Genomic DNA, 17,048 nt, shown 5'->3' with positions numbered 1-17,048 from the left:
AGTTTTGCTGTTTTGGCCCATATAATATATAAACAATCCTCATATAAAGCATACCAAGCTGGGAGGCGATATGCGGCGACTGTTGTGGACAGTGGCAATCTTGGAAGGCCTGCGGGTGAAGTTAGACTGCATTGTTCCATTCCCCACCATTCGATTATTCTTCCCGAAATTCTTTTCCTCACCCACCTTCTCCCCTCGGTCCACACCAGCCTTTCTCTATCGGGGATTCGAGATTGTAGCTTCAAACTCGTCTATCTTACACCTTTCACCTTTTTTTTTCGCCGTATTTTCACCTCGGCGACACGCAGCCCGCAAGTGAACGGTTAGCTCCGTTTGTGCGCCCACTGCGTCCCTCCGATCGCCCCTCGATCCGGACCCGAAGGAACCCCAAAGACCCTAAAAAGATATTTCCGACAAAATGGCGCCCAAGAAGAAGGGAAACAAGCGCCAGGAGGAGGACTGGGAGGCCGACCTCGGCGAGTCTGCTGCTCCCACCGGAGCTCCTGCGGAGGACCAGGCTCAGGACGACGGCGAAAACGGTGCCGAAGAAGAGGTTGGAGGCGGCTTGATGGCCGCCCTGCGCAAGAACAAAGCCCGCAAGGCCAAGAAGGGCAAGCCCGTTAACGACTTTGTTGAGGGCGAGGATGCCGGCGCCGATCTCGCCAGCAAGCAGCCGGAGGAGGGTACTTTCGACGAGGACGATGTCTTCGCCGGCAAGCCTAAGAAGCCTATCAAGGAAGTGGCGCCATCCCCAGCTCCCGCCGCTGGTGAGGGCGAGTTCCGTGTGAAGTCCAAGAAGGAGAAGGAGAAGGAGAAGAAGGAGCGTGAGAAGCAGCGTAAGAAGGAGCAGGTATGACTATCAACGATCTTTTCTTTTTCACCCGATTATAGCTCGAGATGAACTGACTTTAAATCTACTTTCCAGGCTGCCTCAAAGAAGAAGAACGTCCCTGCTTCCGAAACGAAGGCGGAGCCTGTCAAGGCTGCTGCTGAAGTCAAGCAGGACGAACCAGAGCCCGCCGCCGCTGCTAAGCCCGCTGGTAAGGGTAAGAAGCTTCCTGCTCACCTTGCGGCTCTTCAGAAGCAGCAAGAGCTGCTACGCAAACAACGCGAGGAGGAGGAACGTCTTGCAGCCGAAGAGAAGGCCGCATTGGAAGAACAAGCGCGTCTTGATGCCGAGGAAGAGGCCAAGCGCGAAGAGGCTCGTCAACGGAAGAAGGAGAAGGAGCGCGAGAAGAAGGAACAGCTTCGCAGGGAGGGCAAGCTTCTAACCAAGGCTCAGAAGGAGGCTCAGGCAAAGAACGAACTCCGCATGAAGCAACTGCTTGCCTCTGGTGTTCAAGTTGCTGGTTTGGAGGGCGGTGCCGAGAAGAAGCGTCCGGTCTACGAGAACCGTAAGAAGAAGGGTGGCAAGAAACAAGAGGAAGATCTCGAGGCTGCCGCTGAACGGGCTCGTCTTCAACGGGAAGCTGAAGATGAGCGACGAAGGAAGGAAGCCGAGGAGAAGGCCAAGGCCGAGGCCGAGGCTAAGGCTAAACCTGCTCCTGCGGAGGATGAGGACGCCATTGATGACTGGGAGAAGGCTGCGGAGGCTGAGGAGGATGTGAAGGACAGCTGGGACGTTGCCACTGACGATGAAGAGAAGCCTGCTGTGACCAGCGGCGCCAAGAAAGCCGCAGAGGAGGAGTCCGAAGAAGAGTCTGATGAAGATTCCTCTTCCGAGGAGGACTCTGAGGATGAAGAGCAGTCCGCCAACCAGAAGGCTATTGCCCTGCGCAAGGCTGAGGCCGCGGAGCGGAGAAAGAAGCAGCACGAGGAGGCCCTGGCGGCTCGTTCTGAGGACAACCTGCGTTCCCCAATTTGCTGTATTCTCGGTCACGTCGATACTGGTAAGACCAAGCTTCTGGACAAGATTCGTCAGACCAATGTGCAGGAAGGCGAAGCTGGTGGTATCACTCAGCAAATTGGTGCTACCTACTTCCCCGTGGACGCACTGAAGCAGAAGACTGCCGTCGTGAACAAGGACGGCTCCTTTGAGTTCAAGGTTCCCGGTCTGTTGATTATCGATACCCCCGGTCACGAGTCCTTCTCCAACCTTCGTTCCAGAGGTTCGTCTCTTTGCAACATCGCTATTCTGGTCGTCGATATCATGCACGGTCTCGAGCCCCAGACTTTGGAATCTATGCGCTTGCTGCGTGACCGCCGCACTCCCTTCATTGTGGCCCTGAACAAGATCGATCGTCTGTACGGCTGGAAGAAGATTGATAACAACGGTTTCGAGGAGAGTCTGAACATGCAGAGTAAGGGTGTCCAGAACGAGTTCCGCACTCGTCTCGAGGCCACCAAGCTTGCTTTCGCCGAGCAGGGTTTCAACTCGGAGCTCTTCTACGAGAACAAGTCCATGGCCCGCAACGTCTCCCTGGTGCCTACCTCTGCTCACACTGGCGAGGGTGTTCCCGACATGCTGAAGCTTCTGACCAAGCTGAGTCAGGAGCGTATGACCAACTCCCTTATGTACTTGTCCGAGGTTGAATGTACTGTTCTCGAGGTGAAGGTCATCGAGGGTCTGGGTACCACCATTGACGTGATCCTGTCTAACGGTATCCTTCGCGAGGGTGATCGAATTGTTCTTTGTGGTCTAAACGGACCTATTGTAACGAATATTCGTGCCCTATTGACCCCCGCGCCACTGAAGGAACTGCGTCTGAAGTCGCAGTACGTCCACAACAAGGAGGTCAAGGCTGCCCTTGGTGTCAAGATTGCTGCCAACGACCTCGAGCATGCCATCGCTGGTTCCCGTCTGCTTGTTGTTGGACCTGATGACGATGAGGAGGACCTCGAGGACGAGGTTATGACTGACCTGGAGAACCTGCTCAGCCGTGTCGCCACCGATAACCGCGGTGTCACCGTCCAGGCTTCCACCCTGGGTTCCCTGGAGGCTCTTCTGGAGTTCCTTAAGCAGTCCAAGATTCCCGTTGCCAACATCTCTATCGGTCCTGTCTTCAAGCGCGATGTCATGATGGCTGGAACAATGCTTGAGAAGGCCAAGGAGTATGCTGTCATGCTTTGCTTCGATGTCAAGGTTGACAAGGAAGCCGCTGCCTACGCTACCGAGGTTGGCGTCAAGATTTTCACTGCCGACATCATTTATCACCTGTTCGATGACTTCACCAAGCACATGGCTGAGCTGACAGAGCAACGTAAGGAGGAGAGCAAGATGCTTGCTATCTTCCCTTGCGTCATTAACCCTGTTGCCGTATTTAACAAGAAGGACCCCATCGTCATTGGTATCGATGTCATTGAGGGAAGCCTGCGCATGCACACCCCGCTCGCGGCGGTTCGCACTAACGCGGCTGGTCAAAAGGAGATTGTTGATATTGGCCGAGTGTAAGTTCCACGACCCATAACTTCTCATCTCTTCTATTGGTCTCTAACGTGACCCACAGGACATCCATCGAGCGTGACCACAAGCCCATCGCAGTCTGCAAGAAGGGCCAGCCCTCCGTTGCCATCAAGGTTGAGGGCCCCAACCAGCCCATGTACGGTCGTCAGCTGGAGGAGACTGACCAGCTGTACTCGCACATCTCGCGTGCCAGTATCGACACCCTGAAGGAGTTCTACCGGTCTGAGGTCACTATGGAGGAGTGGGCTCTGGTCAAGAAGCTCAAGCCCGTCTTCGACATTCCTTGAGCGGGAGGCAACTCCGCCATCACCTACAGAACCTGCTCTTGGTTTGAGGAGGGTGACAATTGACCCTGGCCCAGTTAGCATCGCAGTGCCTTGTGAGGGGTATTATCCTGATATGATTGACGCGGCATTTTTTCATGACTTTGCGGGGATGACTGAACATGTCGAATTCTGATTATTGCCATTACGAGAGCGGACAAAAAGTTGATCTGGTGGTTTTGAAAGTGATATGGACATACCAATGAACGACCACGATTCGAAAATGGACCAGGCTCAAAAGTTGATGCAAATGCTTTCTGTACATGACATGGGAAGAAGATAAAAGCGAGCGCTCCCCTCTGGCTGGTTCTTTTTTCCAGAGATTCACTTTTCTTATAGTTGCTTTTTAATGGACACAGAGTTAGACTTGAATTATACGTTCGCGGGTATTCACTGTCGGATGTTGTATTCTTGCAACAACCCTCATACAAGTTACTATAGTTCATTTTGGCCACCGTTATTTAAACATACACTACATCCCCATAACCCACTCCATTTGCTCTTAAAATACCTAATTCCATTCATCACGCATCACCACCCTCCCACCGCTCCGTCTTTCCCCCCTTCTTCTCCCAATCCAACCAACTCCCATCATAAACACCGAGCTGCTCCGGATTATACCCCGCCTGAACGGCCAATTGCGCCGCTGCCTTCGCCCGCACCCCGGCCTTGCAGTAAAACACAATCTGTTGGTCGGCATCCGCGCTGGGCTTCGGGAATCCGAAGCGCGTTTCGAATTCGTCCGCAGTCAGGTACATCGCGTCAGGCTGGGAGGCGAGCGGGATGTTGATTGCGCTGGGGATGATGCCGGTGCCGGTGAGTTCGGCGGGTTCGCGGACGTCGATGAGGATTACCGGGGTGTGTGATGGGGAGGGGGTTGAGGACGGGAGGGAAGCGTTGATCTGGTGCGTGGTTGAGGGTTTTAGTTTATTGCTGTAAGGTAGTGCAGGGCTCGATGGTGGATGGTGAGCTTCTAACTTACGTCTTCAAAGCCCCATTTTCGGAACACGGGGACATGCTCGTCACTGCTGGACTCGTCGCTGTTCCAGCGGATTTGACGGTGGAAGGTGACTGCACTGTGTGATTTCAGCGCGCATGTAGGCGCGAGCGAACGGCGGCTTTGGGAGATTGAGCTGAGGCCTCGGCTTGTTGCGGAGAGAGCTCCGCGCTGGAGAGCTGATGTAGCTGCGATGGTTTGACGGGCTGGCGCTTTAAGGGCCGTGGTAGTAAGTGTAGCGACTGAGCGCCTGACAGTGGAGTGTAATGATGCAGCCATGGTAGTTGTGGTGTGTCTCAGGTCGATCAAATTAAAAAATAGAGGGGAGTTTAGAGGTTCCTCGGAGACGAGGCCGACTTGCGGGTGATGCCGTGATGTCAGTGCCGAGGGACACCGCCTGCTGGGTTGGGATCAACGAACTAAGTTGTAGATATACAAACAACAACACTACGGGATTGTGATAATAGGGTATGGATATGTATATCCTTTGGGTTTCTTGCGTCATATACTTACTGAAAAGTCAGTGACAGTGGCTTGGCCCTCACTTGGCCACCGATGACAGCATGTTAAGCTTTGCTACTGTAGTATATCCGCCCCATGAGCCCTCCGATGATAAGCATTTGGGGGCCTAAAAGTGAGTGGTTCGTGGCTGGTCCAGGATATTCTAACTCTAAATTTATACTCCGTGAATATTCGGAAGTAAGACAGTCGTCCACCTCGAAATCGATTCAATCAGAACTAGGAACCATGCCGAGAAAGCTGATATCAACTCGAAAAGCGTGGCATGATACTGGATGATGGAGGCTTGCCATTTCAATTGAAAAGGATTAATCGAGGGGGCCTAATCATAAGGTTCGCCTTATACTTGGTGTTGGGGGCCAGGCAGTGTATACACCTATACAAGTATAGCAGGGGCTACACTGCACAATGTCGATCTTCTGCAGGTTTCGCAGCTGAAAGACTGCGGCTGAGCAAGCCAGGATTATAATTCTACCATCTTCTCCTCAGTCCCCTATTATCTCTTCCTCTACACTCTCTAAGGCCTGCTAATTACATTCCATCCCATCTCATCATGCCCATGTCCCCGCCAGGTTCGTCCTTAGATACCTCATGAACTCACCACAACCATGAAGCGTGCTCGTGCTGAACAACCCTACCTCCTCGCCACCCTAATCATTTTCCTCGCCCCACACGCCTTCTCGGAATGCTACTTCCCCAATGGCACGCTAGAGACAAACACTGCCTACCAGCCATGTCCCGGGTTCGACGGCACGGCGAGGATGTGCTGTGCCACGAACCGCAGTAACCCCTTCGGCGGCGCGGATACCAACGGCTGGACTGCGAACAAGTGTCTCCCAAATGGGCTCTGTCTAGATGGATTCACGACAATTGATCCACATGGGAAGACGGTTATGGTCCAGCAGTATTGGCGGGACTTGTGCACGAGTCAGAATTGGGATGATGGGGGTTGTTTAAAGGCTTGTGCTGGGGTTGTATGTGTCTGCGATTGTTCTCGATGCTTCCCGGCATATAACTTCCAAATGCTGTAATACGGCAATGCTAACCGATACGCTACATGTGATATGATAGGCGAACAACAGGACAATCAGGATGACACCCTGTGGTAACCCAAATACCTCGACGACATGGTGTTGCGGCGCCAACACAGATTGCTGCAATAGCTCCAACGCAGAATACATCGCCGCAACTCTTCAAGGATACATCGCAACTCTGACGACGACTTCCAGTACCACCGAGAACACTGCTATAACTACGTCCGCGGGGACCCTCGCCTCAGCAAGCGCTTCTTCAACATCTACGCCATTGAATCAAGCTTCTTCCCAGTCATCCTCGGGCCTGTCGACAGCAGCCAAGGCTGGCATCGGGATTGGCGTGGGTGCTGGGGCTATCGTTGTACTTGCTGGTCTGGCATGGATCTTGTATAAGAAAAGGAGGCCGAAGGCGGCGGTTGAGGAGGAATTGAGACCGTTTTATGCGCCGGATACGCCGCCGAAGGAGTTGGCGAGTACTGAGGTTGCGAGGGAGATGCCGAGTCATTCGACGAGTTTGGTTCAGGAGTTGCATGGGGAATGGGTGAGGAAATAACAGACTACAGTTTCGAATTAAGTATATAAATACCCGGCGTGTTGATGGTGGAATGATACACGGGTTAGGTGGAGTTATGGATAGGATATATAGTTTGACGGACAGCCTCGTGTACAAGTATCGGGACCCTGGAGACTGTGGAAAATACAATAATCAGAGCACTTTGTTCACTATGTTCTAAAGTATAACCAAAGCCAAACTAAATCATTCGAACATGGAAAGAAAGAAAAATAAATTAAAATTATTCTAACAATGGCTCTAGGGTCTTGCATGATGACGAGTGAAACAAGAAACAGAGACAACCCTGAAAAAGAAATGCTCAAGAGCAGCGGTCCCACACGGGCGGATTTATACACAAAGGGGGTATTAGGGGATAATCTCTGGGGAAAGGCTCTCCCAGCCTAGACGACCAAAAACCCCCAGGCAATGACGGTAACTTTTTTTTTGGCAAGTCCGACAGAAGGACCTGTTGACCATGCGCGCCGGATTGAGGCGAGAAATGAAAGGTGAAAATGAATGGCCCCTCCATCTCCAGGATAGAAAGGCCGTGCTGAATGTGTCACCGAGCCCGTTCTATCCGGAGGTTGGGGCTGGGTGTTTCCAGCTTGGTGCTTTTGCATTACTCGTCAATCAATATTTAGGCGCGGGGGCGGAAGGTGAGCAGGCAGTCATCCTAGAGATAGATTGTTAGCGATGAGTTTCCAAGGCGGGGGAGAAGAGTTGGAGGGTTGACGAAAGACATACCTGAGGGAAGATGGTGGCAAACACCTTGATGTCCTCGGACAAGGGAGTAGGAGTGTGCTCCCAGTCCATCTCCATACTGGCCTTGCCAATCATGGCCATCAGAGACAGCTGAGCATAGGTCTGACCCAGGCAGTAGTGGGGACCGGTGCCGAAGACCAGCCAGTTCTTGGTCTGCTGCTCGGCATCACCGGTGATCCAGCGCTCCGGGTCGAAGGAATCGGCGTTGGGGTAGGCCTCATCATCGTGAGTGGCGGGCCAGATGGAGGGAATGATCATGGAACCCTTCGAGACGGTGATCTTGTCGGTGATGGGGAAATCCTTCTTGACCAGGTAGGGGACCATGATGACGGGAGGGCGGTAGCGGAGGGTCTCCTTGACGACGGCGCGGGTGTAGGTCAACTTCTCGAGCAATTCCATGGAGATCGGGACGGAGGGGTCGCCGTTGCGGACAGCTAAGTTCTCCTCACGGACCTTGTCGAGAATCTCGGGGCGGTCGGCCATCAGCTGGAACAGCCAGGTAGAGGCGGCGCTAGTGGCATCCTGGGAGGCGAACAAGAAAGTGAAGACGGTCTGGGCAATCTCAAAGTCGGAGAAATCGCGCAGAACCTGGGGAGGCTTCTCAGAGGGGTCGACCTGGATTCCCTGGGCGATCTTTTCACGGTACTTGGCAGAGTCCTGCTGGGCCTTGACCCAGGCGTCCATGATACATGTAACCTCACCGCCGGCAGCCATACGAGCCTTACTCTTGGCGGTACACTTGGAGAACTCCTCAAGGACCATGTCGGCGGCCTTCTTGCCGTACCAAGTCTTGGTGAAGGGCAGGATGATGGGGAAGTTAACCAGCTCGAGGGCCGCGGTGATCAGGTAGTAGTCGTCGGCGACCTTCTGGACGGCTTCGTCGGACATGTAGTAGCCGACAAAGGTGCGGCACGAGAGAGCAGTCATCAGCTCACGGAAATCGGGCATCCAGGGAGTCGGGGTGTGGTTGGTAGCGGCGGACTTGGCGACGAAGCGCTTGAAGTACTCGTCGAAGACCTCCTCGGCACGGGGCAGGTAGGAGGACAGAGCCTGGCGGGTGAACAGGCCGTTAAGACCCTTGCGATACTCGACGTGCTCTTTGCCATCCAGGAAGACCCAGTTAGACTTGCCGAGCAGCTTGTGCGCAGCATCCACGACGCAGGGCTTGACGTAGCCGGGAGAGTTGAAGATCTTGCGGGACATGTCACGCGTGGAGGCGATAACGACGAACCTTGACCGGGTATGTTAGCAATTTGAGATTTGAAATAACCGTGTGCATTGAATTCCAAATTGTATAGGGAGGAATTCCATTGCCCGGTAGAATTGGAGAGGGACAAGAGTAGCTCACTTGTGGAAGACGGAGACACAGCTCAGCTCACCACTGTCCCATTTGGCCTTGTACTCGGTGAACTTGGGATTCACGGACTGGAGGAAGGGGCCCATGAACGGAATCTTGTAGGCAGGACCAATGATATTGCCCTTGAGGTAGTGGTACTTGACTGTTGTATCGCGGATAAAAAGGGGGGCGATCGTCAGCCATTGATCCGAGACGCGTTGAAATTTCAGAGCAAGCGAGCAGGCCTTGGAGAATTCGCCTCAAGGATTGGACTTACACTGATCGTAGATGACGGCTGCCACGAACAGCGTCAGGATCAGCTTCCAGACGGTGAAGCCATCCAGAATGGAGGCGACGAGGCCGGCGGGCGCGAAAAGTTGCGGCGAGATTGTCGCATCTGCGGACGGCGAGACAAAACTCCCAGTCATGTTGACCATGGTGTTTCCAGTTCGAGTCACGAGAAGGGAGGACCTTTCTTTTCTGAAGAATTTTCCGGTTTGCTCCTCACGTCAAGAAACTAGAAAGTAAACCAGTGACCCAGGACGTGGACAATGGCAGGAGAGGTGGAGAGGGGAAGAAATGGAAATCAGGGGTGGGCTTAAGACCAATAATTTGCAGTCGTATTCGCGATTGGCGGTTGGTGATTGGCAACTGGCCAGGGCCCTAGCCCGGATCTCTCAGATCCCGGCCTGGCAGGGGAAAGTGGCCGTGGCATGACTGGCCTACGGTATGTATATACAGTATCTACGGAGAAGATTCTCCTATTTTCTTTCTTTCTTTCTTTTTTCTTTTTTTTTTTTTTTTTTGCTTCCCTACTTTGAGGAGTCCTTCTGATGTAATCGTTATTTTTCTTGAATTTTAGGAGCCTCTATCACTCCGGTAATCTTTGATGATAACTAACTTATCAGGTCACTGTACTGGGCTTAATCAGACGATTAGATAAGGCACGCCTCCGCCCGTCTCGGAATGATGCGATCTACTCCGTACATATGGGCACTCTCGAGAGAAACAAAAAAACCCCTCTTCAAGCCAGACCCTCAACAACCCGTTTACGAAACACTAGCTATTGCAAATACTGTCCGAGGAATGATTTCTTTCTGCATTACCTCAAATAGTCACAGTTTTCATTGCTTGTCATCTCAAATAGCGCGACTTGGCTTGACGGAGCATCTCCGGCTAAATGGACGATGGACTATTGGCGCAAATTTCAACGAGGGCTCGCGAGGGCACGTGCACAGTTCAACCGCGCCTGACTAAGGGGCACCCGTCATTGGACCAGTCCTTGACGATAACTAACTACTCAAAGTGAGAGACAGGTTATGTATAAATATACGACGAGTTTATGCTAAACATTACCCCCAGTGGTCATAAATACACTGGTAACTTCGTCAAGCCAGAGATATACCAGGAAGAAGGCAAGGAGTAGACACCGTGCATAAAATCGACATGAACATATTCGTCGCCTAGCGAATCATAATAACGTACGCCGGTATGTACAAAGCACCATTCTTCACCGACCGCCAAACCCAAACCATCCCCGCTTCTTCTCTTCGGGTGCCGGAGATGGAACTGGCTCGGGGGCTTGCACAGGTGCCTGTCCAGGGCGAGGGTAGTCAATGTAGTTCCACGCCACGTCGAGGAAGAGCGGCTTCACAGGCACAGGCTGCATTTGCGGCGGATATGGCACCAGATTGCTGAGATCAGTCCCGGCACTGAACTGGTGCAGGCGCTCGACCAACGGGCGCTGCTGGCTTGAGCCAGACTGGGCTTCCAAGCGCTCCAAAGTCACCAGTCCACGGTATTGGGCGACAAGTCCACGAAGAGTAGAGGCCAAGTTGTTTGCCTGGGCTCGCGAGACATCGAGCTGGGGCGGGCCCTCGGAGCCAGCGGAGGTCTGCGGGGTGGCGGTGCTGGCGAGGTCGAACGCCTGAGCGAATAGGGCAAGTGCCTCGGTGGACTTGCCAAGAACGCCGTGAGATCGACCCAGAGCAAGGCATCTGAGCATACAAAGTGTTAGTCACATAGACCAGGGAACATTAGTGTCTTCAAGAAATAAGGGATCATACCGAAGCGCCCGGAAGTAGCGACGTTTCGCCTCAAGCTCCTGCACAAATGCTGTATCGGCAGCAACACCTGGTAGCTCCAGGATAAAGTCCAGGCTCTGCAAGGTCGAGTCATACAGCACAACACGTTCGCGGAGCTTGTTCAACTTCTTTCCATTACCCGCACTGTGCTTGGTGACCTTCCCACCCTGAGCAGTTGATTCATCTTCGAAGGTCAGACCGTCCTGTTCACCGCACAGTACACGGTTACGACCAACACGCCATCCGACAAGACTGTAGTTAACAGCCGTCCGGGTGATCTGAAGCGCCTGTATTCTCTTGTCACCAGGATCCACCCCCTCACTAGTCAGATCGTCAATGGCACTCTTCGTGGAATCAACCGCATCCTGGCTGGCAATGATGACATTATCGTATGCAGCGGCCCGATCCTTCGCGCTAGCAGACTTGCCTGCACTGGCCAACCAGGCACTGAGACCAGTCTCGGCAGCGGAAGCAGCTGCCAATGCCTGAGAAATCGAAGCATCATCCAGCGGGACGGTCCGAGATCTCCATGTCACAGACTCGGGCAATTGCTGCACCTCGCCCTCGGCAGTTCTCCGCGTTCCTGCAGCTTCTTCAGCAAGACAGGATGGGTCAATCTTCTCTACCTCGGCGCGAATCTCAGAATCAGCGGGGAAGAATTCGATAGCCAGCGACGAAGTTGGCTTGGACCGAGGAAGCTTCATCTGGTAAGCCGCATAGCGCAGGCTAGGATCGACGGTTCCCGTGAGAAGGTCGCGGAAGGAATCCTTCTTCTCCCGTTGTCCCAAAGCCGTATAGATCACTCGTGCGATGGCGTAGTCGTGTAGACACTGCTCCCACTTGCGCTTCTCCAACCACAGCGCACCGGAGACTGTAGCCAGGTAGGCCCGCGCTTCGAGAATGTCGATGTCGGTGGCACCGGTGGCCGACTGTTCGTGGAGCAACTTCACGAGATGTTGCGCATAGCCGGTCGCCTTTTGCAGTCGCGATACAATATGGCGTCTAGCAGCACCGGTGATGCCCTTGGCCGAGGGATCGGCGGAGTGTGTCGATTTCTCATGCATGGCCTGCGCCCAGGCTCGTTCGGATCCGAGAAGCAAAAGGTGAACGTATCTGGTGATGGGTGAGTACAAGTAATCATTTATCAAGCTATTCTCAAGAGAACACATACGACACATTGCTTCCAACATTCTCAGCCGTCACAGCTGGCTTAGCAGCGTACTTGCGGCCTTTAGGAGTGGCCTGTCCCAGCTTCTTGCGGAGTTTGTGTAGCTTGCGAGTGGCATGTGCCCGGTAACCATTGTAATCCCCGGCGAGGAGAACCTCCTCCCGCTCCTTGAAGATATAATCAGTGATCTCCATGTCTGGCGTTGAATTGGCGAAATTGAGGGGAGCCGAGTAGTTGGCACGTTGACTTGGTGGGTACGCAAAGGCGGTACCCCGTTTCGGCCAAACGAATGGCCCGACCTGCCCGGCAATTTCCAACCTCTCCGAATCTTTTGCGTGGTTGGCTTTCTGCGGCCTACTTTTCTGGCTTTGCTCTTCTTGACCCAAAATCGATCGTCCGACGACTGGGACACAATCTAGCAATTGCAATTTGCGTGAAGCTAGGCATCTGAAGCTTCCTGCTGCTAGATTGTACGCAATACGTCGCTTTTTTTCCCCTGCTCGGTACGAAAATGGCACCACCCTAAACAGCTCATCCCGGCCGCCAGGAACAACAAAAACACCACGTGAACAAAGATTTCTGACTTGGAATATCAATCCATAGGGCTGTTCGATACGATATGACGCAGACTGTGGATTATCTAAGGTGACTTCAGTGTTTGACGCCGCGACGATCGGGGGTAATGCTCGAACGGGCGGCGGCCGGCTGCCTCGAGAGCGCGGGACGGCGTTTTCTTCGAGATTCCAGCGGCACTATTCGATCCAGAAGGAGTTTGTCTCGTCATTTTTGGAAGCATAATGCCGCCAGAGGGGATATTGCGAGCTGTTTTGTCGCGTTGGTGCTGCCGCCCAGTCACCAACCGTCGACTTCAGCTTTCCTGTCTCTCGCTGAGAGCAAAGCTGCCAAAGACGGAGCCTCGCCGTTCCTCGACTTCCTCTATCCGCAAAGAACCCAGGAATTCGCAGTATCGCGTCTCTCCCGCCAATCCAAGCGACTGGTATTGCGCCGGAGGAAGAGAACAATGGTTGGCTTTTCGAGACCGTATACATCAAACGCTTCATCCACTACCACAGAGATCCTTATCGAGGCCCCTCATGCAACCGAAACGAGCCCACAGACGGTGGGAACGGAAGCAACCAGATCTTCCAAGGGTTATTTGATAAATTTGTTGGAAAAGCAGAAGGACGAGTTTGATCGAGCCTGGGTGCTTTACATCGCCGCTGGAAGACCATCCGACTGTCGTTCTGCGCTATGTGCCTATCTCAGTCGATCAAAAGATATTCTCGACAGGGATCGGACTTGGGAGGCATTTCAAGGAATCCCTGAAGAGATTCTTTCTGAAACCGACTTTTTGCGTGCCGCTGAATCCCAGCTTGGGTCCCGAGACCCCTCAAAGCTGATATCCCTATGCGAACAAGCCCTTGGACGGGGATATGGATCGAAGTGTTGCACATTATCATTCACGCGCTTTTGGAAAGCTCGTAATTGGAAGCGCGCTCTGGAAATTTGGCGCTTGGTGTCACAACACACAGAGCAGGCGTCTGACCTGGCATACCGGAGATTATTTGGTGAACTTGAACATGGACGACTTACTTGGGACGCTGTGGCATTTGGAAAATTCGTAATGCGCGAACAGTGTCATGATGCTCGGTCTCTTGCCAATTTCCTCCTTGACCACATTTTCCGTTATTCTTACATGCTCCGATCCGCCTCCACAGGTATACTCGTGGAAATGTTTCGGATCTATCACGACTTGGGCTTTTTGAAGCCTGAGCACTATCTTAAAACGATAAACACGTTTCAAGCGAGTGAGGCAAGGTCAATCTTCATCCGGACGATTGTGTTTTACCGTATAATGCGTCGACAAATGCCGGAGACGAGGCCCCCTCAGTCGTTCTTCAGTGCTCAATTGAGAGCTTTTGCCTCATTTGGGATGACCTCTGGTGTACGATTCTTCCTAGAAGAAATGATTGAATTCTACGGAAAGCCACATCTTCAACTCTACAAGGATGCTATGCAATCCTTCGCATATGCAGGCGACGTGGAGAAGGTAAATTTCTTCTTCAATAAGCTCGTCCAAGACCACGGGCCTCCACGGAGCCGGAAATTGTTGACTCCACTTCTCGATGTCCATGCACGAACCGGAAACGTTGAGGAGACCACGAAACAGTTCAAGAGGATCTCTGAGGAATTTCATCTTCAGCCGAACACGGTGTGTTGGAACATTCTCCTCAAGGCCTATGCCAATGAAGAGAACCTCGCTGGAGCCCTTTCGATATTTTCAAAAATGCAGCAAGCTGGAGTCCCCCCCAGCCCACACACATTCGGTACATTAATGGCTCTTTTTGCCAAACGGGGAGATATTGAGAACACTCGTCACTTGCTCAAAGAGGCGGAGAGTTATGGTGTGGAGATCACGATGCCCATGCTGGACATGGTGGTTCAGGCGTACTGCGCCAACGGATTGCTGCCCCAAGCAGAGCAATTTGCTATTGCTTGCCAGGAAATCAAGGTCCAAGGTTCACCTTTAGGCATGTGGAACACGCTTCTATTTCACTATGCATTCAGAGTGGACTTTGTGGCTCTTAACCGAATCTGGCAGCATATCAAGGCCGCCGGCACTCGTCCAGATGCCGTCTCCTATGCCAGCCATATGCTCGCTCAAGCTTTGGTTGGCAAAACGGATCGAGCTCGAAAGACCCTGAGAGACCTCCACAAGAAGCGGGTCATGCAAGCTACGGATCTTCACTACGCGATTATTCTGTACGGATATTTGAAGAGCCGCAACAGAACCATGGTACAAGTTATCTTCAAGGAGATCGAGGAGCGTTTTGGTCAACCTGGGGCCCGATCCAGCCTCTTAGCGCTCAGAGGTCAGATTGAGCACGATTTGGCAACTCGGGAAGAAACTGCTTTGCCTGGTGCCGAATTACGTTTGAAGAACGCTGAGCAAACCCTGTTGAACTCTCTTACGTCGATTGACCGCCTGACAAAAAGCATCAAGCTTTCATCCTTGAAAGCCCATCCTAGCGGCGCTTTCCAAGATTCCTATTACACCTACCGTATCAAGAACTTTGGCTTGGATGGTGCAATTGATGAGGCCCGACAGCTTTTCAAGGAGTACATGGACACAAAAAAGACCATTGGGTCTCGCGAAACAGGATCTGAGTCTGCCCCGATCCGCCTCATTTCCGCTATGATGCTAGCGCATTTGAGAGCTGAACAATACCTGGAAATGGAGGAGTGCTGGCAACTCGCTCTCACCAACACCGTTAAGATAGCAAGCCGAGTTAACCTCGACGACCTTATGAGTGTTGAGTCGTCAGCTGCGGTTGACATTGATGCCATGGAGCCTTTGTCGGCAGGCGACCAGCCGCCGTCACCTTCAGGTCTCCGGTCCAACGGCCAGGGCGAGCCGGCCGATTTACCCGTCGATCGACTGCCTCAACCACACCAGGAACCTGATATAATTCCATCCCAACGCTTCGCCCTCTCGCGTCCCCTATCCATCTACATGCGGGCTTTGGCTTATCAGAACAAGACCGAGCAGATCATTGAAGTGGTTGCCAAATTTGAGGATGCTGGTTTCCGGATGAGCACCTTCAATTGGTCAACCTACGTTCAGATGCTGGCAGCTTCTGATCGCTTTAGCGACGTTGTAGAGGCTTTCCGAGCGTTTGAGCATACGTTCATGCCCAATTTCCCCGACTGGAAGCGACTTCAAGTTGGGCAAGGACTCAAGCCGTTGGGTGTCCCGTTCACTATCCAGCAGCTTGAAGATCCCCGACACTTCCCTCCTCCCTCGGCGACCCTTGGCAAAGCTTCCAAATTGTATTGGAGCAACATTGAGCCAGGTTTCATGCAACCGACCTATGTCTCCATGGTGTACCTCGCTGCTGCGGTAGACCGCGCCCGAGATCTCAGCATTCTGAAGGGCGGTAAAGAACTTGAGCAGCTCCATGCTACCGCTCCCAAGACGATCGCGGAAATCGGCAGGATGCCTTACCTTCGTGACAAGTTCCAAGGTGTGCTTCTTCGCCATCGCTCTCACCAAGCCGACAAAGACGGGCAGAAGCGACCCCGTCGGCAGACTGTGGCGGCAAGTGGTATCCTGGGCGTTCGCCCTCGCAACCGCAACTTGGGGACCCCTGGCCGTTCTGGACGCGTTCAACCAGAGGAGGCACCAGTGCCCGCTACTGTGACGTTGTCTGCTGACCAAGAGGCCGAGAGAATGCGCCAGGCTGTCTTTGATTCCGACGTGCAGGAGGATCTCTTCTCAGTGGAAGACCGGGCTGATCTTGAAGATGCTATCCGAGGCCGTCACACTCGACACGTCTATCTCAACAAGCTGAGGGCAATCTCCAGGAAGACCAAGCAAGAGGTTGAACATGACTCGTGTCCCACTGGTCAGAAACCAGAGGAGTTGGTGACAGGGACCGAGCAAGATAAGCTTGAGGACGAGACTGCATTTGAGCAGGCCATTGAGGGTACTGGTACTCAGGACACAGAGCAGACGCCTGAACCCTTGGACGAGAAGACACATTGAAGTGTCTAACGTGTGTATAGTGATTTGTTTGTTATTTTAGCCCTGTATATCATGTCTATATAGATTCCAATGTATTATATCTCCATTTTCCTGACTGAATCCTGATAGATTTGCAGTGAACAAAGTGTACAATGACTTGATCGAGACCAGCTCAGCCTTAACATCCCGCCAGGTTGGGCACTGGGAGGAACAGTATTACATAAGCAGACGCGTGCCGCGTCGTGGGACGCGTTCCAATTTTGCCCGATCGGGCGAGCGCGCACATCCCAACTTTCAAGCTCCTCGTCTTCTCCTCAACTCGCTATCCCCCCGACCACATTGAG

At 52.9% G+C, this 17,048-nt stretch overlaps 6 protein-coding genes across 6 annotated transcripts; 3 read left to right on the top strand and 3 right to left on the bottom strand.

The window, feature by feature from the left end:
• Nucleotides 1-418: 418 nt before the first annotated feature.
• Nucleotides 419-3,690, top strand: N7458_008126 (putative mitochondrial translation initiation factor IF-2; the record flags this gene model as incomplete). Its single annotated transcript, XM_056911508.1, has 3 exons — nucleotides 419-850; nucleotides 926-3,387; nucleotides 3,447-3,690. The coding sequence occupies 3 exons, from the start codon at nucleotides 419-421 to the stop codon at nucleotides 3,688-3,690; spliced, it is 3,138 nt and encodes a 1,045-aa protein (XP_056764334.1).
• A 560-nt stretch (nucleotides 3,691-4,250) lies between these two features.
• Nucleotides 4,251-5,002, bottom strand: N7458_008125 (rhodanese-like domain-containing protein; the record flags this gene model as incomplete). Its single annotated transcript, XM_056911507.1, has 2 exons — nucleotides 4,251-4,628; nucleotides 4,709-5,002. The coding sequence occupies 2 exons, from the start codon at nucleotides 5,000-5,002 to the stop codon at nucleotides 4,251-4,253; spliced, it is 672 nt and encodes a 223-aa protein (XP_056764333.1).
• An 848-nt stretch (nucleotides 5,003-5,850) lies between these two features.
• On the top strand, nucleotides 5,851-6,829 carry N7458_008124 (uncharacterized protein; the record flags this gene model as incomplete). Its single annotated transcript, XM_056911506.1, has 2 exons — nucleotides 5,851-6,216; nucleotides 6,314-6,829. 2 exons carry the CDS (start codon nucleotides 5,851-5,853, stop codon nucleotides 6,827-6,829), a joined length of 882 nt encoding a protein of 293 aa, XP_056764332.1.
• A 637-nt stretch (nucleotides 6,830-7,466) lies between these two features.
• erg5 (C-22 sterol desaturase erg5) lies at nucleotides 7,467-9,364 on the bottom strand (the record flags this gene model as incomplete). Its single annotated transcript, XM_056911505.1, has 4 exons — nucleotides 7,467-7,502; nucleotides 7,574-8,822; nucleotides 8,940-9,090; nucleotides 9,205-9,364. The coding sequence occupies 4 exons, from the start codon at nucleotides 9,362-9,364 to the stop codon at nucleotides 7,467-7,469; spliced, it is 1,596 nt and encodes a 531-aa protein (XP_056764331.1).
• A 1,073-nt stretch (nucleotides 9,365-10,437) lies between these two features.
• Nucleotides 10,438-12,373, bottom strand: N7458_008122 (signal recognition particle subunit SRP68; the record flags this gene model as incomplete). The annotated part of the gene is made up of 3 exons (XM_056911504.1): nucleotides 10,438-10,924; nucleotides 10,994-12,124; nucleotides 12,183-12,373. 3 exons carry the CDS (start codon nucleotides 12,371-12,373, stop codon nucleotides 10,438-10,440), a joined length of 1,809 nt encoding a protein of 602 aa, XP_056764330.1.
• Nucleotides 12,374-12,861: 488 nt separating this feature from the next.
• On the top strand, nucleotides 12,862-16,725 carry N7458_008121 (putative translation regulator (Cya5); the record flags this gene model as incomplete). The annotated part of the gene is made up of 1 exon (XM_056911503.1): nucleotides 12,862-16,725. One exon carries the CDS (start codon nucleotides 12,862-12,864, stop codon nucleotides 16,723-16,725), a length of 3,864 nt encoding a protein of 1,287 aa, XP_056764329.1.
• Nucleotides 16,726-17,048: the final 323 nt, after the last annotated feature.

Source organism: Penicillium daleae (genome assembly GCF_028827525.1).
Source record: "Penicillium daleae strain IBT 16125 chromosome Unknown utg000007l_segment0_segment0, whole genome shotgun sequence".
Taxonomy (NCBI): domain Eukaryota; kingdom Fungi; phylum Ascomycota; class Eurotiomycetes; order Eurotiales; family Aspergillaceae; genus Penicillium; species Penicillium daleae.
This window is presented reverse-complemented; position numbering and strand designations above follow the sequence as displayed.